The 23,447-nt window shown below is 34.8% G+C and overlaps 1 protein-coding gene across 15 annotated transcripts in view; it reads left to right on the forward strand.

Annotated features, from left to right (window-relative positions):
* The first annotated feature begins 4,333 nt into the window (after positions 1–4,333).
* Rdl (Resistant to dieldrin) overlaps positions 4,334–23,447 on the forward strand; it is an 85,548-nt gene continuing 66,434 nt past the window's right edge. For all 15 annotated transcript variants that reach the window (XM_072910176.1, XM_072910189.1, XM_072910187.1 and 12 more), the window contains exon 1: positions 4,334–4,629. In XM_072910176.1, coding sequence (XP_072766277.1) covers positions 4,520–4,629 — 110 coding nt within the window. In that variant the 5' untranslated portion in view covers positions 4,334–4,519. The remainder of the gene's footprint in view (positions 4,630–23,447) is intronic.

Below are 23,447 nucleotides of genomic sequence, written 5' to 3' on the forward strand. Positions count from 1 at the left end.
ACATAAAATTCACCCTCATCGTCCCGTCGCTCGTGTAGGTGCCCCGACGTAGACAGAGTGTCCTAGAAAAATCTTATACTATAGATATTTTGCAGCACACTCGATCTTTTCTTCGCAAACATCAAGTTGTGATTTTTTAACATTTGATATAAATATTCCCAAGTAAAAAAATCACAGATATATTTATATTTACATTTTCGAACCTTTTATTTGTCAAAATTGTCAAAACGTATTTTTAATCCGATATTGAAACAACCATATATCGTGAGTTAAGTGCACATTACACACTGTAGCTTACAAGTGCGCAGTTTATCAGAGGCACCCTATATATCTACGCATCGCATGGCTCGATGGAGGGAGCAAACTCGCATTTGTGTACTGCGTATTCAAAGTTTTCCCCGTAACTCGAGAATTCGATCCAAAGTTGCGCGGGCGGAAAGGATGTAAAACCCACGTTATCTTCGCTCCAGCGAACACGAGGACCGGCACGGCGTCTCGATGTCGCACGCACGTACGCGCGGCAGTTTCGTTATTATACGTGCGTGCGTCCTCGAAATGCGAAAGCACCATCGTCCTCTCTTTTGACGCGCGACACCGCTGTCACGCTTCAAAAGCGCACGTTCTCAACGGATATTTTTCACAAAGTAACGCGCAGAACATGCATCTCGGCAAATGGAATATCTTTTGACGCGCTTCTTTTCCCTCTCTTTTATATTATCGCCGTTATGTACTCTCTTGCCATTTTTACATTTGAACCTTCCGACGCAATCGGGAGAGTAACGCAACGATACGCTTTTCAGGTGAATTTTATGCCGTACATAAAAGGAGAAAGAGAGAGAGACTAGGGAAAAGTCGCCTATATTATACCATTTCAGTTATTTTACATTTCTTATTTCACGCTAATTTTATGCAAGTTGATACTGGATATTTTAGCTTGATGTTTAAGACATCTACTAACTGTTAGATGTTTAACCTTTTGTCAAGAACAAATTATTTGGTTAGAAATATTTTTATGACATAATATAAAAGGTACAATTTAAGCAACCGCTCGCCTATATCGTACTTCCTTTAAAATAGTAAATTTACAAATGAGAAGAATAAAAGAATAAAAAAATATAAATGAAAAAAGAAATCATTTCCTAATACCATATTTATATATTATATATATGAAAAAATAATGTTTATATTAATACTAATTCACCTCATATTAAATTATATTTTATCAATAATAAATAAAGAAGAAAATATTTGACGTAAAATAATATCAAATTATTAAATAACATATTTATAAGTAATAGTTGGACAACAATAAATTTTACTTTTAGACATAAATTAAAAAACTTTGTGGTAATATGATATAAGAAATGGAATCAGTTTATTTATAAATATTAATTTAACCTTTTTAATAAATATAATATATACATAAAATGAATATAAAATATTGTACAATAAACTTATATTTAGAAAAATACAGAATAAAACTGCATTGTCAGAGTATAACCAGCTAAAATAACTTGGTTACATGAATTGTACTTGATTTTTATAAATGTTTGCAGCGCACATAAAATAGAATGTAATCTGGAAACTTTTTTCTTAATTTTTCATTGCTCATTTATTTCATATTTTTACCATTAAATGTTTATATTTATTATTAATTATAATAATAAGAAATTGATAAGATTTAGGGTACAATTTAAGAAATCAGTTTGATGTAAGCTACTCTCTCTTTTACACGTAAAACAGGAAGAAATAAATAACACGAAAAAATGAATGGAAAGCACGACCGACTTAATGCGGATTCGATGTCAAACACATTTCTTGTAACGTCGTTGATTAACTAATACAACAAAAACTATTAAAGTAACTAGATTGTCAGAGAAATAGACAGTGCAGACGCAACAATAATTTCACGTGGGTGTGAGTGAGTTAATCGCAAGATAAGAAACGGAGACAAGCGAGGATTGGTTTAGTCTTCCGAGCGATTGTTTGAGCACAAGACAAAATACATAATAAATATAATATATGTATATTTATCGTACAAACAAACATACAAACACACGCGAGGACGTGATTATTTTTATTAAGTTTTACAATCACGAAATGGAAACGATTTATTTATATTTCTACTATCTCACTTGAAATTTCACAATAGCCACTTAACACGTGTATACGCGTGCATGTGTCTGCAGAAATGTAATAATTACGTAATCTTATCAAAATTCCAAAACAATTGTATAAATAATAAAATAGCGGTATTTCTGTTATGCAAATAATTTTATGCTTTAAAACATAATGTCAAAATTTATTATAAGAGATAACAGTAAACTTACCATATTCTATAATCTGCATAAATATACGCGTATTAGCGAGATCTAATGAGAAGGCGAGGCAAAAGCCAAGAGATGAAAATCAACTTCGTGAGACAATTATGAGACAAGATGACAACAGGCAATCACGTAGTTAAATAATATCTTAGTCTCGATAGTATTCGTAGTATACAACACTCGAAACATCAGAATGGCTATTATTTCAATTAGAGCGCATACCTAATTGAAAACTTAACTGCAGGTTGTATACATTTACATGCACTAGTTACCTAACTTAACAAAATTTCAAAGTATCTTTTACGTAAATAATCTTATGAAATGTCACAATCTCCCACGCAAACGCATTAACATTTCATGAATGAATTTCAATCCAATCTCGAGCTTCTAAAAAAAAAAAAAAAAAAACACATGATCTGCTGCGCATTAATCTACGTAAGAGCATTCGAAAAAATATTTGGCTAATGTAGATAGATTACTAGATGTCTCAATTAAAATTTATCGCTATTTTTTGTATCTGTTAGAATATAGTTTGTCACGTATAGAATTGATAGCAGCAATATTCTAGCAATACCTTTAGAAAATTTAAATTCCATTGCCAAATATTAATCACAAATATAATTGTCCTTAACAATAGGCCGTAAAAATGGACACCACAGAAAAATTTTCTGCCTAAATTACACTAATAGTACAGATATAAATTCTGTCTCTATCATTTAAATTGATTAAGATACAGAACATATGCAGTATTTGCTAATCATTTATCTGTTTCACTTAATTTTTTACACCTAGAAAATTTGTGTTAAAGTTGCAAGATCATTTTTTCGAGTGAGTGATCTGACGATACGAGAAGAATGGCACAAGGTAGGGTGACGAAAACTACCAAGTTCATGAAACAATCAGGCAGTCAGGGTGACAGCGAGCGCAGGCACGACGGCAGTCGCAGGCGAGCAGGCGAGCATGTCAGGGTGGGCGCAAGAGAAAGAGAAAGAGAGTGGGAGTAAGGGATGAGGGGTGGTGGGTAGAGACAGGTAGGCAAGCAAGCAGGCAGGCTGGCAGGCAGGAAGGAAGGAATTGCGCCTGCGCGCTGAAACGGCCGGGCTAGACGCGAGAGCCGCCACTCCCGAGCGCGTAGCGGTGTACCGCGGGTGCTGACCGAGTGCTGCCCCGCGAGAGAGAAGAGCCAGAGAGAGAGAGAGAGAGAGAGAGAGAGAGAGAGAGAGAGAGACAGAGAGAGTGTGCAGGCGAGAGAAAGAGTCGCGAGTGAGCAGAGAGACGGGAAAAAATGTCCATCGCGAGAGAGAGAAGAATCCTGGAGTGGATGCGGAGCTCGTGGCAAGACATCCTGACCGGCGATCAGGTGACTCCGACTCAACTGTAGGACTCTGGAGGCTGAAGGAGGCACGCACAACCTCCAGGAGAGGACCCTCGCCGCTGCGCTGTATCCTCCCTTCTCCGCTGAACACCCGTTATCCCCCGCCCAAGAGTTATTCCATGGTACCTCTCTTTTACCCCCGAAAACGCAGCGGGAATCGTGAACGAAACTCGACGCCGAGCGGGAAGAAACAGTGACTCGTTAGAGACGAGAGAATAGAAAGTATCGCGAGAGAGAAGGTGACAGATAATCTTGCGAATCTTTCACACGTCTCCGTTTATGACGCGTCAGCCGGTGTCAAGACTCTTGTGAGATCTCGAGTGCTAAACGCAAATACTACTCTCTCACGTGAGACGCGAAGAAAGGGTGTACGCGGTATAGAATCATTCAGATTACCAAGTGTGCTCCAGTGTTGACGAAAAGGGACGATCGTGAGTGACAGTGACAGGAGAAAAGGAAAAGGGAAGAGAGAGGTGGTGAGCTGTAGTAGATTGAGCTTCGTAGAGAGAAATCGTAGAAAAGAAAATCGAGAAAAAGCGGAGGGAAGCCAGAGAGCACACAGAGAGGAGCTCACGACGAAGAAGCAAGACGGGGGTAGGAGGGCGGGGCGGGCGGGAGGGAGGGAGGGAGGGTGAGACGCGGACGACACGCAGAGAGACGCCGGGTCAACGCGCCAGGTAGCAACGCCTCGGGACAGCCGTCGACGTTACCTTCGTCGCCGTCCTCGTCCTCGCCGCCGTCGTCATCGTCGTCGTCGTCTCGGCGGCGAGAGCTGGTGCCGTGGTGGTTCCTTCTCTCAGCCGCGCCAACTCCGAGGGACATGACAACCACCATGGGGTCCTTCCACGCCGCGTCCGGGAGCCTCGTTCTCCTCGCGGCCACGGTCGTCCTGCTGCCCGCCACGCATCGCGCTTCTTTTGCATACGCCGCGTAAGTCTATCCATCAGTTTGCACGCTTATTTAGATTCGGAAATAGAGATGCAAAGCGTATGATTTGTTTAAGAGAGTTGTCTTTTAAGCATGAGATTTTTTTTTTTTTTTTTGTCATGAAAGATGACGTGGTGATTTGTAAAGTATACTGTACATTAAGAAACGAGACACGTTTTTCTCTGTCTCTCTCATTTCAAATATGTATGTCTAAAAGTAATTTTGTTTTAATCATCAAAGTCATTTTTGAAAATTCTCAGAAAAATATCTAAAAATTCAGACACTCTGCTGAAAATTCTGTCTGACCATTCAGAGAGTACAGAAAATTTCAGATACTTTGTAGTTAGTTTTTACAATCTATAAGAAATTGCCTAAGAATTCTGATACATTTTTGTTTAAATTTACAAATCTGAGTGGAAAAGTAATTTTAGATAATTTGTCTTTTTAATCAAAGTTATTTTTATGAAAATTAAGTTTTTACGATAAATTATTATTATAACGTTCCATTGATATCTCTTATCATTAAATACACGTAATAAGAAAGTTTGTAAGGTGTTAGAAAATGGGATAGAGCCAGTTATTGACGTCTTTTCTTTGTATTTGCGCAGCATCACGAATCTAAGGTTAGGAATGTTTAATGTGTGTAGGAATAAAATAATTAATAATACGTATTTAAAATTCTTTACAGAAAAATAAAAAGGATTTTATATCACTCCTCTTTAGAAAATTATCTATACGTGATATTTTAGGAAAGTTAAATATTTTTTATCTATTTTTAAATTTAGAAAAGAGAGGCGATGTCTATTAAATATTTGATTATAAATGTAGATGAATTATAGATTATATCGTTAATGTTTTTTTTTTTAAGAACAGTTCATAGATATTTTAACTTTATTTACTTGCTTCAAATATCGCATTAAATTCTTCGTAAAATAAGAACACTTGAATAAAAATATTAAAAGTATTTTTAGTATTATCACGAAGAGTCTTTTGATTGCCAACATTCTATTCGGCATAATTTTTTTTATCTTATAATATATAAAAATAATGCATTTATCTTTCACAGTAATTATACGAGAAACAAAAACATTTTCACAAGATATAAATTAATTCCTTCATTTTAATATCGGAAAAATATTGCATTGGGCAAATCATATGTGTATGACTGCATCCTCATCGCGATACGCGTCACTCATTATGCTACTTCGACGAGAATAACGAACGTTTTATTACGCGATCGTGTCTGACGTCAACCCACTGCCTACTATCAAATGCACACAAACATGATAGGTTTAGCCTTTGACATAACGGTCAACACAATGCAAGCGTAGCTCTCTCCCCTTCCCCCCCCCTCTCTCTCTCTCTCTCTCTCGTTCTCTCTTACTCTCTGCCGTCTGGATGCATCTTTGTGATTGCATGTAAATGAGCGGATACATGCAGCCACATTGCATGTCATGGCGTATGTCTCATCACTACGCGTGCAAGCTTTTTCCATGCTCATAATAACACTACTTCTCGTGCTTTCGTAGTGATGATAAAAATGTTTTTCGCATTTTAATAAGTATAACGCATATTTCGCACAACGTTAACATAAAGCGTCTTATATTATGCTTTTTCCGATCGATAAGACATAAACATTTAATCATTAATGATTCTTTATTATAATAATATCAGCTAATGCCAATAAATAATTATAATTTACGCTAATATATTTCTAGAGCAACATAAATTTATGAGAAATAATCAGATAAAATTAAAATCACGTGAGAAAATAAAAACTAGACTGTATAAATTTGTAAAAAAAATTTCTCTATTTTCTAATATTATTTTCTCGAATTTATGTGATTTGCGTGCTTAATAATTAAAGATTAAGAATAACAACGCGATTGTTATATGCATTTATTACCTGTCGTCAATCAGTCAAATGATTTCTCCAAGTATTTTAACTGTTGCAAGCACTTAATGGAAACGTCCAAAAGACAGACAAGATTTATTGTCGATTAAAAAACACTCATGACATGCGGAAACAAACGTAAATCGTAGACAAGTAGAAAAAGAATAGAAGTAGAGGTGCGGGAGAGTAACAAAGTGCAAACAATGTCGATACTAAAATTGACTATACTCGCTCATCCGTTGATCGCGATTCACTAGTGGCACGTATTAATAATCCGCAAATGTAGCCGGCAAAGGTTTTTGCAGGCACAAGAGAAGCAGCGTTATCGATCACTTTGCACGAAACATTCGACGCGTTGTACTCGTGACCGACGGCTGCCTTTACTCGGACTCTTTCTCTGGTCGTTCGCGATAACGTTTCTTTATTACTAAAATCTTACCCTCAGTTCTAATCTCATCAATATTCTTATTAATGATATCTTATCAATATTCTCGACATCTTGTAAACGTATAAACAACATATAATTCAATATATTGACACATGGGTTGCTTCAGTAAATAATAATCAAAACTGTTAATCGTTATTATTTTTATCATGTGACACAAAAATTTTAAAGTAATAATAAAAAGAGCATATCAATCTGATTCAATTTTTCACTTTGGATATTTAAGATTTTCAAAAAATTTAAATTCTTTTATAATATGACGTACCATTTAATATCACAGATTAAATTCTATAATTCTTCGAATGAAAATTACACTTAACGACAAGACGTAAGGACATCTTCTTACTTAAGAACGTTAAAATAAATGATATGAGAAACAGTCTCTGCTTCGAGGTCAGACAGCGAAGGCTTCCCACACAATCTACAGCATTTACATTCCGACGAATATAGAATCATTAATAATCACGGAATAAACGATAACGGAAACATAAGTTTAACTTTTATACGAGAATGTAGAATGTAGAGAGAACTTATAGTCAATGACATTGACTAACATCGACATTATCGGTGCGTTTCCCTACGTTTAGGTCTAACAAGATACATATATTCTTGACAAGTCTATTAAACAATTCTATATTCTTCGGATACAAAAAATTCGAAACCCAATCTCTCTCACAAGTGTCGAATAATATTATTAATATCGAGACACGGAGGACCAATATAATTTTAATTTGCGAGCGCTATTATATTCAACAGAAAAAGATGGTAAATGCAGTAGTTACACTGCTGCAAGAGAGAATATCAATATTTACGCTCTTCCGGTGAGCGGAGCCTCGATCGTTCCACCTGTTTCCTTCTCGAGAGGGACCGCTCGCTTCTCTCTGGCATCCTTCAAACCCTAACGAGTACCAACCGCGGAGGTACTGTAGTGTGGTATCGGTGATCGCAGTAGAGCTCTTGAGCAGGAGGGTGCTCCCGACGTGGCAGAACTCCAAATCCTCCTACGCCGCCACCCTCGGCAGCCCACCGTGGGCTAGAATCGTCGCCACCTTCGCCCACTTTCGGATCACTGGCGCACACCAGACTCTTTCTCTCTGTAAAGCGAGAAGAACACCCTCTTTTCCTCACTCGGTTACCGGACCAAGCTTGATCCAAAATTTCAATCACGTCATACTATCTTCATTGAAGTTTCTACTAACAAGATGGTCTCTATCATTTAATTGATAAGTTAATAAAGATAAAAATAGCGTTTGATTAATACATAAGCGAAAAATTGATAATAGTGATATAAATAGTAACAATGACGTAATAGCAATTATTATATTTATCAATTTTCGTATAAACTTATTTTTTAAATATAACATTTTTTCTTTCTGTATATGTATATGTATATTTTTATTATAAAAAATTAATTTATATGAAAATTGATAAACATAATAAATTGTTGTTACGTTATTATTACTATTTATATTACTTTGAATATAAAAAATGGTTATGACTATTTATATTACTACTTAGATTACTATGAGTATAAAAAATGGCTGTTATACTATTTATATTACTACTTATATTACTATCAGTAAAAAAATGAATAATGTTCACATTTATAGTTTGAGAATTTCAAATATGTGCTCAAAAAATTTTCTACATATATCTTAGATTTTCAAATTTTAAATATATTTCTTTGTTACAATGTTATTCAAAAATTACAAAAATATATCTTACATTGACAATATTTTGAAAATGAAGAGACATGTTGATTATTAGAAGTATGTCATAAATTTGTGGTTTTACTTGAATCAGTATTACTGCAGGGAATATATGCTAAAAATTGCGATTATATCGCGAGTAATTAATGGCTATTGTCGAAAATATCCGTTCAAGGATTTCGCGGGGAGCGCTACTTATCGATTCTGTGATATCTCACGTCGGGATGCGACGTTCTTGCAGACAGAAGGATACCTTGGCAACTTTCCGGAATTGGAAACATCGTGGATTATCATCCGGTTGAGAATAGTCGTGTTTTCGTTGCAAGAGCATCGCCCACCACGCGGAAACAGACAAAATCGCGCCAAATGATTCGACTCCGACTGACCTATTTTCAATGGCAGGGCACAAACGTGCGCGCTTCTAGAAGAGAAACGGGAGACGGATTGTTGTTTTCCTTTCGCATATCTACTCCTCTAACCTGACCTATGCAACCGCGTTGGCAACACCACTGTCGGTTGGAAGGATGACAACCGATGCCACCGAGTGTTTTTCCATTACCGTGTTTCGAGCAGAAAAGATTTATCTTTCTCGCGGTCCCACACGAATATCTGGCATCCTGTATTTCGTGTAATGGAGCTTTAAATGCGTTTCCGCTTTTGGAATGTTACCATGCATCCGAGTATGAAGTAGAAATCTGGCAGTGTAACTGCTGAATTTTCTATGTACTGGTTTTAAAAAATTAAATCGACTATGCAGACATATTTCCGCGACATATGCATACATGTGAAGTATGATTTACATATTATGACGTTTCATATTTCTACATGCAAAACATTATTACATAAACGAGATAATTGGAAATAAAATTAGTTATTTTTAGGAACAAATTATAAATTGAAATTGATTAAAAAAGAACAATATATAATACATACACAACTACAATGAGAATCAAAGTCTTATTGACAATGAATGCACATATAATTTATATTAAAACATATCTCACATAATAACATGGAAAAATAATTGGAATTCCTTTAAAAAATATGCATTCTTCGCATACGCTTATATGTATACGTAATCGATATATTGATATTAATTGATAACATATAGATAATGTCGATAGTTGGTATGCTCCAATTTCAAAAACACAGTATTTTACGTAAACAATTAGTGACTGGCAGCTGGCATATAAAGGCTGACAGAAATCGGGCACAGTGGAATAACGAGAGGCGAGCAGAGAGAGAATGACGCTTCGTTCGCAAACAACCAATGCATATTTAATAGTGGACGATTATTAATGCGCGCTTACGCGGGTGATTGATGAAACCATACAGAATTGTGTGAACAATTTATGTCACGATTTATATATCGTAATGACTATAGGTCTGTTCTATTTAACCGCATTCTTTTACATTTTTACAACAAAGAGGTTTTTTTTTTAGAAAAAAAAGAGAAGAGAGAAGAGTAAATTAAAAAGGTAATTAAAAGATAGATTTATAATAATAAATATTCTTATCTTTCCGAAAAACAAAACAAAACATCTAATAATATAAACTCTAAATCATCTTTACAAAGAGTAAACTAACATTTGATTCATTCTTGTCGAAAATTATTTCGTCTTTGCTTAAAAAAATGTAAGAGAAAGGTTGCATGTAAAAAGACGATAGTGAGAAGTAACTAAACGCATGCACTAAATAATTTTGCAATAAATAAGTTACAATCACGCTTTCACGTCTCGTAATCGAACGTTATTTCCGACACGTCACTTCATGACCCGCTGTATTTCTACGACGTTATGACGTTCGGCGAGATTGTAGCGTGACATAACACAAAACGTATTTCCGATAGTAACTTCAAACTTAATCGGAATGGTGGCCGGTAACTCGACAACGAAGAGGCGCGAATCGAAGACACGAGAGAACGGCATCCGGATCGACGAGAGCGAACCCATTTAGTTAGCTATAAATCGAATATTCTTCGGTAACCGTAATATCCGGCTGAGTCGCGCTGATCATTCAGCCGGCTGACTGTTCCTCGTGCTTTACTACTGGCATACCCAGTGGCATATTCACGGTAGCGATACAGGAAACCGTAGCCTCGATACTAATGATTTCATCCACTCGGCTCGTTCGCCTTTGGTTAACTCGACGATACGCTCCAATAGTTCTCAGATTTCTGCTGTACAAATACATCCGAATTTGGATGTCGGGACGTCTCCAAATTATTGCCACGTATTTATAATACAAGAAAATTAATTTTTGAACATAATTTAAATAATTTCTGAAAATTTATTTCAAAATAATCTATTTAATATAACATATTATTTGAACAATACGCGATATTATGTCACCATGGCTTTAGAGCACGTAGTGAATAACTAATGCAGCTATACATGCCATTTGCTAAAATTTGTACTTTCACAGGCATTTTTTTTTTCTCGTTACATATGATATCGTAAACTTAAACTTTGTTTCTTGCGTAGTAAAATCGCTATGGGAACATACTTAAACATACGCCTGAGGCTTGGCCTTCGAGCAAAACTTTTTACGCGCCTTTATACGTGTTCGTTCGCGGTACGTTTTTCACCGAGTATCTGTCATCTTCTACCCGAGATCCGATTGCGATGATGCTCGAACGTGCTTTTCCTACCGATTCTCCAACCAACTCGGAAGGGCAAATATCGCGACGATAAACGCGACCCGTCGTGGTTATTAGTGTCGGAGTTGGAGTACTTTGGACAGTAACCGCGATGGAGGGTCGGTCACGCGATACAGGAGACTTTCTCGTCCGCTTCCCGGATTTTAACTCGCGGCTTTTGAGCTCATAAATTCGTGCGAGTGTCACGATTAATATGCGGTTGTTCCGCCCCGTCGTTGCACCAGTCTTTCCTCTCTCTCCCCCCCCCCTCCCCGTCCCCCTCAACCCCCTCCTCGCCTTTCTAACACGACCGCCACGTTGCAAAATCCGCGAGCGTGCCGTGACAGTTGCCGTACTTTCAAATTACTTTCAAATTACCACTCGCTGAATAACGGAGATTCTGCCACGCAAACGCGAATGGAATAAACCAAATTATTATATCGTCGGCGGCCGCGTCGCGGCCGCAAGAGCAGATAAGTTATGACAACTGTACACACGTAACGTACCTCTTTCCTAGGTCGAAGACATGTCTGCAAATAGAATTCAGGGTTGCGTGACACGCAATAAGAAAGTCATAAATTTATCCGTTATTTTAAACAAGCGATATTTCTTGCGCAAACTTTCATGTTGCCAATGTAATTTGATGCAATTAACATCGATAAAAAGGGGAAATATTCATATACGTATATCACAATTAAAAAAAAATAGAGCAGAATACGTAATCTTAATAATAACGCATATAATAATATATACAATAGCATATCGAGATCTCGAATATATAATATATCGATGATACACGTGTAAGATATAAATTGGCATCATATAACGGCAATACGTTGAAAACATTTTCTCGAGAGTAGATATTTAGAAGATACTTATATCTTCGTAATGTGCATGCGAGTAGTCAAAGTCAATCGAATTATTTATAAATGAATGGAAAGATACGTAGGGCGCATCGCGAGGAAATTCAACGGGAATCGATCTACATTCAAGGATAAATGGAACGAAGTCAAAGAATAGCCAAGCGTAGTACGATAAGCAAACGTTATAACCAAAGTTAGATACTAGATGCTGGCGAATGCAAACAGTATATAAGACCGACGAGAAGGTGAAAATTATATGAAAAAGAATTGATATAAACTAATAAGTGGATCTTTCTCTCTCTCTCTCTCTCTCTTCCTCTTGAATAAAAAGATCATGTAAAGAAACTCGAATAATCGATTTAATACAAACCAAATTTTTTCAACAGGGTTCTCAGACTTTGAAGAATGTAATATCTATTGTATTATTTCGAATATATTCACAATAATTTTATTATTAAACAAATATATGTGTACATTTGGAGAATTAATATGTTTAATTATATTATGTATAATTTACATGTATGTATATTTATTTATTTTATGTGTGTTGTACAGTAAGTGATGACAGTTAGTCAAAGAATTCAAAAAGAATTAAAAAATTAAATTTTATGTGCCAAAAATAACTGAATAATCAACAGAGAAAAATAATAGTTATTTCAACATACATATATATATATACATCTTTTTCGGCAACTAAATAAAATAAATGAAAAAGAAACACCATAATAAAATCATAAAACAAGCACTGGCACATGCGAAAAATATTTTTCTTGCATAATATTGTACGGAAAATAGTCAATATAAACGCGAATCAATATTGACAGATAAACAATTTCTACCGTTCCAATGTGAAAAAACACAAGAATTCCGATGAAATATCAAACAGTTTTGCATTTTATGAAAACAGAAAAGTATAGCATTATAGTATTATAATATTATATTATAAAAATTTATTTAGCCAATTATTTCAAATTATATAAAACTCAACTTATATAAAAACAGATAAGATAAAATATAAAATATAATATGACTTTTGTTTAAATCTCAATAATGACAAATTGTTAAAAATGCATTTGAGACAAAAAAGAATAGCGAGAAATTGGCAGATCGCACATGGGGCTTGCAAATAAATGCATGAATATTCGAATTTCGATTTGCGATCAAAACTATTTTAATAGACAGTACTTATACACATGTCACGCGACTCTCTGTCATTTACGTAAATATAAATATCGGAGTTTAAGCTTTACGACTAACACTTACATAGCAACGAAAGATAAGATGGAAATACTAATTGTACGTTCAAAATAATGCATACAAGTGGAGAAACTTTCGTAATCAATCATCGCCTCTGCCATCGTATTGCCTGTCATCCGTGATAATCATCACGCGCACGCATCGGAGTGTAATACAAAGAGGTATCAAAGCCCTAAAAAGCTTTCTTTCGCATGAGATACGACAAAGAGAATGATGAATGATGCGAAAGCCGTCTACTAATGACGCGAATCGACAAAATGCAGGCGCGACAACGTGCATACGCGTCGCACGCGTGACGCACGCGGAATCGAAAACGACGACGAGACGCGGAGCCGACGAAGGAAGGGGGAAGAACGGGTCGCGGGAGGTCGAAGGGGATTGTCGTAGGTTGTGGGTGGTAGTCGGAGGAGTACGGGGGTTTCTCGCGTGCAGCCTTGACATGGGCCAGGAAATCAATGGGACCTCCAACACCGATGCAAACTCGGTCAACCGAGCCGCGCACGACGACGGCCCACGTCCATAATGTCGCGCGGATGTACCGCACTGTCGATGCACACAGCCGACAATCGATGCGAGAGATCCTATCGCGAAAGTGCCGGCCATCGAATTTCTACCCCCTAAATCAGCTGTTGATAAAAACTACCGATTAATCTGTCGCTTAGGGTTAACGATAAGCCCTCGAGACATTTGTCGACAAGCGCGAAACTTGCGAAAAGAGCGAGTCTAAATCCCATTATCTAAATCTCTGTAATCTTTTTAAAACGATTGAAATAAAATATTATAAAACGCGAATATAATGGCTTAATGGAAAAATCTTGAAAGTTCTTTTCCATTGTGTTAAAAGATATTTTGACAAATGGCAATTGATTTTAGATACTCTGGCTTTTATCATTGTTTACCAGAATATTCTTTTTTTATTTGTCTACGGTAAACGTCTACGATAAACATTGTTTATATGAATTTTATTTTTATACTAATATCGTATTTTTATACTTCAATAATAAAATTAAGACCAAAAAATCTACGCCATCTATGTCAAAACTCTAGTTTGTATTACATAAAAAAAAATTCGGCTATGTATTTCTGAAAGTCGTGATCTCGATCCAACGTCCATCCTGCTGTCTATCGCGATGATGGCATCGATGCCGATGGGCAGGAAATGAAACGACATTTCAAAGGAAACGTCAAACAGTCCGGTAGGCACGCCTCACCGATCAGAAGCAACCACTCTATCTGTTCTCTCCACTTGATTTCCCTACATCAGATATCAAGTAACGAAACAGATACCTACATTTTGCAAATGACACTACATCGATAGGTAGATACATGGGTAGTAAATATATGTAATAAATTACATACACTTTAAACATTTATTGCCGAGCCAAAAATGCAAGGAAAAAATTGTAAAAAAAAAGATAGATCAAAAGATAAAGGAAAGAGATAAAAATCTACTAGGTGCTCTTCGCGTGTTTTAACATGACAGTTCGACGATAGGCAAAGTGCTTTCGTCGACATTAGTGTTATTGACGAGGAACAACGGTCGCGACAATAGAGGCCGGCCTCCGACGTAACCCGCAATCGCGCGGCCGTGTATCTGCATGTCAGAACCTTGACGAGAGCGCGGCCAGGGCTGCCAATCAATGGCGAGGACATCACCCTCGACGACTAACGTCTGCGTCCTTGATCGTCCGTTCGCCGCCGCGTCGCGCGCGACTAAAGCCCTGCTACACGTTCGGAATACTTGAGGCGCCGAGGTCGAGTCAGGGCTAAATTCCAGGGCTAACTAACCAGGCAACGAAAGTACAATAGCATCTCTTCCGTAGGTATATCATTTTAAAGGAGAAAGAGTCTATACCTTAGCGATTATATGAGCCAACGCAAACGAGTGTCAAGCAAGCGTAAATTGCAAGTGCAACGCTATTTTATATAAATATGCCGATTAATTATATCGTCGAATCGTCCAATAATTTTTACTACGAAATATTGAACTTTCCACATTTTACGAATAATATTATAATCTTAAAATAAATGTTTTATATCATAATTTTTTAAGACATACGATGTACTTTTAACTAAATATTTACTATTTATTTAAAATCTAAATTTCCCTGATATTAATCTCTAATGTTAAAATTATTTAAAAAAAACTTACAATGTGCTGTAAACTATTTTCACTGTTTTTACTGAAAATTAGGTTAAAAATTTAATTTTTCGCGCATACATACGTTATGTGTAAAATATATTTTGTTTGTAAAATTAAACAAACATTGAAATAATTTAATGTTGGTTATTCGATTGATTAATTTCTCAGATACATATTATTTCGATATATGGTGCAATCAAGCGTCATAGCGTCATAAATCTTGGACGCAATGTAACATTAAACTATGATTATGATTTAATTTATTTTAATGCCGCTGGCATCAAAATTAAACAGCCTCGTACATTCACGAAATTGCAAAATACACGAGAAAGCGGAAAAACAATCCGAGTGATAAAATGTAATTCAACGCATGAATAGAATCAAACGTTCTCATCTGTGTGTTTACCACGCGTAAATGAATGTGCATCGAACTGCCAAATAGAAGAAGTATACATGTCGGCATCAACATAGAATCATAATAAAAGAACTTTCTAGGTCGCATTAATGCGTCGTGGTTACCGCGTCCAAAATTTGTCGAAAAGTTAAGCCAAAACAACGAGCGGAGCTGAGTTTTTTTCCGTCGAATCAAAAACTAGTTCATGCTATCACCCACCCCGGCAGGATAATTTGCATATGATCATATTAAGAAAATGAACCCCCGTATGATACAACAAGCGCCTCTGTTTTTGCAAATCAAGGTATTTTATAATCAGCGGAAGATATTTTAACGACATGTGCTTTAAGACAAATCTTCAATTAATTTTTTTTCTGAAATTGAATTTTAAAAATCAATTTTATTATGTAAAATGTAATTTATAAAATTTTAGTTTCAAATATCTATATATAATGTCTTTAAATAATAAATAAATTTCTTCAATAATCAATGTTGTTAAGTAAAAACTGATTTTAGAAATGATAGAAACGTTAAAGAATTTTTGAAAGATATTTTAAGACTAATCTTCAATATATTTTTCTTTAATATTGATCGTTATGTTTTTCTCAAATTTCACTTTATACAGAGACAATAAAATTTTAAATGATATTACATGTTGTAATTAAATAAAATTAATTTTAAAAATCAATTTTGTTATTTAAATATACATGTACTTTGTACAATTGTAATTTCAAATATCTTTATATAATGTCTTTATACATTATATAATATTTTTATAATATAAATGTCTCCAATAATTATTACGTTGCTTAAAGTAAATTTGATTGATTTTAAAGACGTTAAAGAATTCGTCATTAAAAAATATTTGCCAAAATGATAATGGAATATGTTGTAGATTTTAAAATAATGTAAAATATTTATATACCTGTCATCGATGTACTTACTTTATTTGTTCAAATATTGTTCTTTTTAATAGATTCGTGACTCTCCAAACTATCCTTAACTGATCTCATTCTCTTATCACGCCAATAACAACCATAAACTATAAATACAAAATTACGGCACATAATCTCGCATCTTCGAGCGTCGGTGATTATATCCCACGCAACTTCACACATCAATTGCACCCTATGTCAAGGTTATTTACTTTTATTCTTCCGACGCGCATTATGAATTTCTGATGAGCGTTGGGACACGTGTCCCAAGTCGATGGGAAATATTTATAACGTTATCGACCACATTTCCGCATTGCACGAAGCACGTCAGTTGTAATTATCAATTCAGTAGTAATTCACATAATTTCATCGATAATGACGTTCCGAATCGTTTTTATGTCCAGCATGATCGACGCCATCGTTATTTTATGTATTATCAAACCACATTGCTCTCTCTCTCTCTTTATGAATAATCGTTAATAAACGTTCGTCAAAAAGAATCTCAGCATCCGAAAAAAGTGTCGACCACTTTCACGACAGTAAATCAAGCAACCTGCAGGGTAATTGGATAATATCCAACGGATAATTTCTCTCCGAACATAATTACTACCCCGTATTTACGCGGACCACTCTCGCGAGTCGAGGCTATTGTATATAATACATATAGCCGGCTGAAAAAAGCACCGACTACGCCGGTACCGACGGCGAAGGCGAACCCTTCCTGTGTATAAAAAGCCATTGCAATCACGCGGTATACTGGCACGCTAATGGGGCATTGATATAATTAACTGCTATATACCTGTGCGCTCTTATCGAGCTCGTACGTCGCCGCCGCCGCGTCTCACGAACAAACGCGCGCACCTGAAACAAAAATAACACCAATATATATCGTGTCCCAAGTATCGTGCGAGTTGTCTCGATTAAAGTTAATAACATGTCTGAAAAGGATTAAATCCAATTAAATTCAATTTTGATTAATTTATTCGTAAGTGAGAGAGAAAGAGAAGGAGAAATATGAACATAGAAATTATTTCCAATCCGTCATTTTATATACAAAATTTATTAATTGTTTCATATTTTATAGTTCTATTAAACTTAACTTCTTTTAAATTTTAAATTTATTTAAAAACTTAATGGATTCTAATTTTTGCACAGTGAAGATTATTAATTATTACTACAGAATATATATCATTTTACCTTTTTCAGAAAGTAATGTATACGTAATATTAAATTTTGAAATAATCGATTTCTTTTTGCTTTCAGCTAATTAAGAACAAATCGATACAAGATTCTTACTTTTTTTTTAATTTTAAAATTTTTACTTGTCAAACTTTTTCATGCACAATGCAAGCGTATATTGTTAAAAATTATAAAGAAATTGAGAGTGTGTTTGTCTAAAAATCTGTAATAAAGAAAAATGTTTTATGCTTGAGGCATCCTCTATACCTTCTATTGTAGATAAAGTATGTGCAAAACCCAACGATACTGGCACTTACTACTGTGCTCACGCGATCGCTTCATTTCTGCTTCTTGATTTACATCAATGTACGTTACATCTTCGGGAGAAATTGTATTTTTATTTTTATCTAATCCGTAACAGAGAGAGAGCGCGTCGAGCGGAAGTATTACGTCCATAATGACTCCGAGGAAAGTCGATGGAAGGGCCAACCACAAGAGCATGCACAAGCCGAGCAAAATCAAGGGATGAAATTACACAAAGAGAGAGGAAAATCCCGGAGATTGCGTATATGCGTTGAAACAGAACGTCGAATTAAGAGCTAAACTGAATTTTGAGCGTAAATTTGCAAAACTTTCTCATATTTCCCGATGTATCCGGCTTTAACACGATAGAAAAGCACTTTACCTTTTCATCATTCGAAATGTATACCACACATGTACGCGCATGCATATCCGAGGAAAATGAGAGAATAATCTTCTGTGCGCCGAAAACAATAGGTAAAATAAAAAAATTAAAAAATGAGCAATAAAAATGATCAAATAAAGAAGCGGCAAATTTTATTTTATCGCAGAAAGCTATTGGCGATATTGCAATTTTAATAATTGCTTTTATGATTTTAAAATTCTTTTATTATTCATAAAAATAGAAAGAGAAGTGCAAAATAAAAATTATATCTACAAAATTAATGAAAAGAATATTAGAGAAATATTAACATACAATGTTGACCAAAAGTTGGAAAAATAATTAACAAACTTGTAGCCGAATAAAAAAAATTGTAAAAAAGTTTTTTATGGAGATGGTAACATTATTTTAATTTAAAAAAATATAACAAATATTTAAAAAAATATAGAAAATGATATAAAATATAATATAAAATATAATATAAAAATAAAATATAAAGAATATAATATAAAAAATTTATTATATTTCTTTTTTTCTCATTTATTCTTATTTCGCATAACTATCTGCTTTATTATTATATGTACTTCAAACATTTTTATACTGATACATATTTTAATTTATTTTCCATGTCATAAAATTTTGTATCACTCTGTAGTATAGCAATTCTATAGTTTAAAAATTTCCCTTGATCTACTACGCTAGATTTTAGCACACTTTCCGAGCTGAGAGCTTGCGTGCGCCTGATCAAAGATCGACTCGCATACCTTGAGTAGAAACAGCACGATACCGACGACGTGCCGACCTTACTTTATTATCGGCCATCATAAGTACGCCTGCACGCAGGTTGAATTTTCTCTATCGTGACTTTTTCCCACCCTCATAAATTCCGTGAACGAAATGCTAATGTATGTTAACGTTAAATCGATATACCGTTTGCGTCGCACCGTCGCGAATCAATATATGCAAATGGTCGATTAAGAACGCAGGTCGTAGATCCGCCATTAATTCCCAAAACACAAAGCGAGTAATCGAACGCATTCCAACCCTTCTTGCCCCACCCTTTCTCTCTCTCTCTCTCTCTCTCTCTCTCTCTCTCTCTCTCTCTTTCTCTCTCGTTCTCTCGATTAAAAGCAATTCGTGTTCCACGGACTCATCCGCGCAACTCGACGTGATAAATTTCATGTTCAATAGATGGACGAATCTCGCACGGGTATTAAATACAACAGAGAGAAATCAGAGTAATCCGCGCGTCGGCCACTGCCGCACGTGTGACTAAATTCCCTCATATGAAACTCGGGAGCTTCTATATCAGATGAAAATCAAAAGCCAAGCCTTATCAGGCGAAACCTGAATATTCATGATTAATATTTGAATATTACAAACTGTAGTTCCAGGGAAGAAGAGATCTCTTTGTCACTTCTAAAACATTGACATAAAATGACTACCGTTTAACATCAATATGATTTTATTAAGCATGACAGAGAGTTAGAAATTACATAATACTCACTGTGCTGAAACGGATGGAACAATACATATGCTATTAATGGTAATGAGTAATTTCCATAAACCTTATTTATCATATCATATAGTTATGTCATAATGCTGTAGCGTTGTATCAACGAAAGATGGTATGCATTTAGAGTTATGTTTAACATTAGTTGTCTGTATGTTGAGTACTTTTGTAACTGCATTCATGATAATTGCGACAATTAGTCGAAAATGCATAATTTCTGCACGTGCGACCAAATTTCCGAAGCTCATCTTTATAACTACATTAAAAGTCAATAGCAATCGTTGTTAAACATTAAAAGTCAATAGCAATCGTTTGAATATTTATGATTAATATTTAAATATTTCGAAACACTATAATTTGCAATGTATAAGCATATTTTGTTAATTAAAATACATACATACATTACACATTGTTTAAATTTTCAAAAACATGTCTGAACTCTCAGAAAAAAATGACTCTGATGATTAAGACAGATTGTCTGAAATTATTTTCAGGCAACCAGATATGAAAATTCACAATTCAAAAAGTGTAAGTTTTTAGGCATTTCTTACAATGTATCAATATCTCAGAAGATACTAAAATAATTAATAATAAATACTTATAAATCTCTTGTTTATTACTCATCTATAAAGAGAAAAAAAATGGTGGAGGAAAACTGGAACAGCACGCGTTTGAAACGTGGGGGGTTATCGATAATTCATGTTAACATTCTAGAAATAGTTCATGGAAAAGTTAGGGTATGTACGGGTTGTTTGTGTCAAGAACTATCTTTGTTGCACGAAACTCCGACTCGTCAAATCTCTCAGCAATATTTACGATAAACCTCTATCTAGCCAAAAGTCATTTCCATAACTAAATGGAACTTGCACTTGGATGTTAGATATCAACTAGAGAAGTTTAAATAATTCGATAGCATCGATAAATTCTAACACATAAAACAATCGCGTATTAGTACTAGTGTATTTCATGCACGCCTACAGCATGTTGCAAATCAAAACATAAACTATTGCAAAACAGCATGATCGATTTATATGTAAATCACGTACCAGTTCAGTTAATCAGTATCATAATTATTATTTGCAGTGATTAATAATTGCGCGAGATATATTTTAAAATTTATGCAATATTCACGCTGGACTCTGTGATTAATTAAGTATCATTAGCATTATAATATTATATTAATTACCGTCTATAGAATTAATACTTTTATTTTATATTTTATTTGCAATATAAAAACGTACGTATATTTTTAAATAAATGAAACATCTTTTGTGGAAAAATGAGACGTTAGTCATATGCATTAAGATAACTAATTCTATTAATAGAAGTATCAGACATTTTCCACGCACATATTAAAAAAAAAACGTCAATATTACAGTGTCACGATTCTCGTTGAAGTATTTTTTTAATACAATTAATTAATTTAAATATTTTACGGAAAATATATATACATATAGATAAATTATAATTCAATCTTATTCATCTGCTTTCAGCCATATATCATATTCACGAAGCATGTCCTGTAATGTAGTTAATTCCTTATCCAGATCCGGTAGCCGGATAGAACTCGTTGGACACAACGAGAAATCAGAGTAATCCAAATGCTGTCGCATGTGGAACTCTCTCGTACTTTAGTTCACATAGATATAGATATATATATGTGTATATCTATCGTACCGAAATCGCAGTGTTATTAAGCACAGCTCGAATATTCATGATCGATATCCGGGAGTCTTTAATTAATGTTCGGATAATGTGGCTTGCAAGCGACTCGCTCGAAATATCTCCATTCTCTTCGTTTGCTTTAATTATAAAATCGCGAATCGATCGTTTATCGTCGAGAGACATGCGATAATATAAAAAAATGTTAAATATGACCTCATTAAAATCTCATTAAGATGAGTAAAGACTCGAGTTTCAACAATTAGAGTGAAACTTTTACGACCGCAAAAATTCGCGTTATTTTAAAATAAGCTTATTCAAGATTCTTGCTCGCAAGTAAAACTTTTTTCTTTAACTTTGACAGAACTATATTCTATAAATTAAGACATTTCGATTACGTTCTATTAATTAGATAAAATTAAAATTACATATCTCTTCGTACAATTCTTTCTTTATCATTTTCTGTAACCAATTCACTATAAAAAATTATGTAAGAATTTAAACACATTTTTAGTTAAATTTTCAGATTTAAGTATCTGAAAATAATTTTAAACAATCAGTCTTAATTGTCTAATCTATGTTAATCATCAAAGTCATTTTCCTTTGAAAATTTAGAAGAATGTCTGAAAATTCGGATTTCACACTTTTCTGGAAAATTGAACAGTCTGTAAAAAACTTTAGACACTTCCTTTGTTGTTATGTTTTATATTGTTGGTTATTTAAAAAAGAAGTAACTGCACACAAAGTGTCTGACGTTTTCTTACTAAATTTTTAAAGGAGTGTCTGAATAATTTTCAGACATTCTTTTGAACTTTGAGAAAAATAACTCTGATAATTAAAAAATATGTCTAAATTACTTTCAGATACTTAGATCTGAAAATTCAAACAAAAATACATTTGAATTTTTAGATAACACTGTAAAAAATAATTTCAAAAAAAAGTCTGTTTTCTTGCCGACACTGTCTGAATTTTCAAATATTCTTTTAAACTTTGAGAAAAATGGCTCTGATGATCAAGACACATTGTCTGAAAATATTTTCAGACACGCAGATCTGTAAAAAATTTAGATAAATTTAGATAAAAATGTGTCCGAATTCTCAGAAATTTTTTTTACAGCGCCTTTAATTTCTTCCAGTGAAAGTTAACTCATCTATTTTCCGAAATATGAACCTCGAACTACGTTACTTAAGAGCTGTCGATAATCTGAAATTCGCCGAATCTGAAAATCGCTGGCATATGCCGCAGGATTTCCGTGTAACGCGATTAATGGCTCATCCACATTCGCTAACCGATGGGAGTACGACGGAGAAACCGGAGTAATCCGGAATAATAAGTCAGTCGCAGCCGTGAATCTCAGGGCCCTGCCTGTGTGCGCCCATCTGTGCTCACATCGCTCGATCCGTCGGCATGTAAGCACGCTTGTCTGTGCGCTCACGGACACGTATGGACACGAGGTGCACCGCGATTACGTCGACGGCGGCATTATCGGAAAGTGCATTACCAACGC

Source organism: Anoplolepis gracilipes, chromosome 2, assembly GCF_047496725.1.
Source record: "Anoplolepis gracilipes chromosome 2, ASM4749672v1, whole genome shotgun sequence".
NCBI lineage: Eukaryota > Metazoa > Arthropoda > Insecta > Hymenoptera > Formicidae > Anoplolepis > Anoplolepis gracilipes.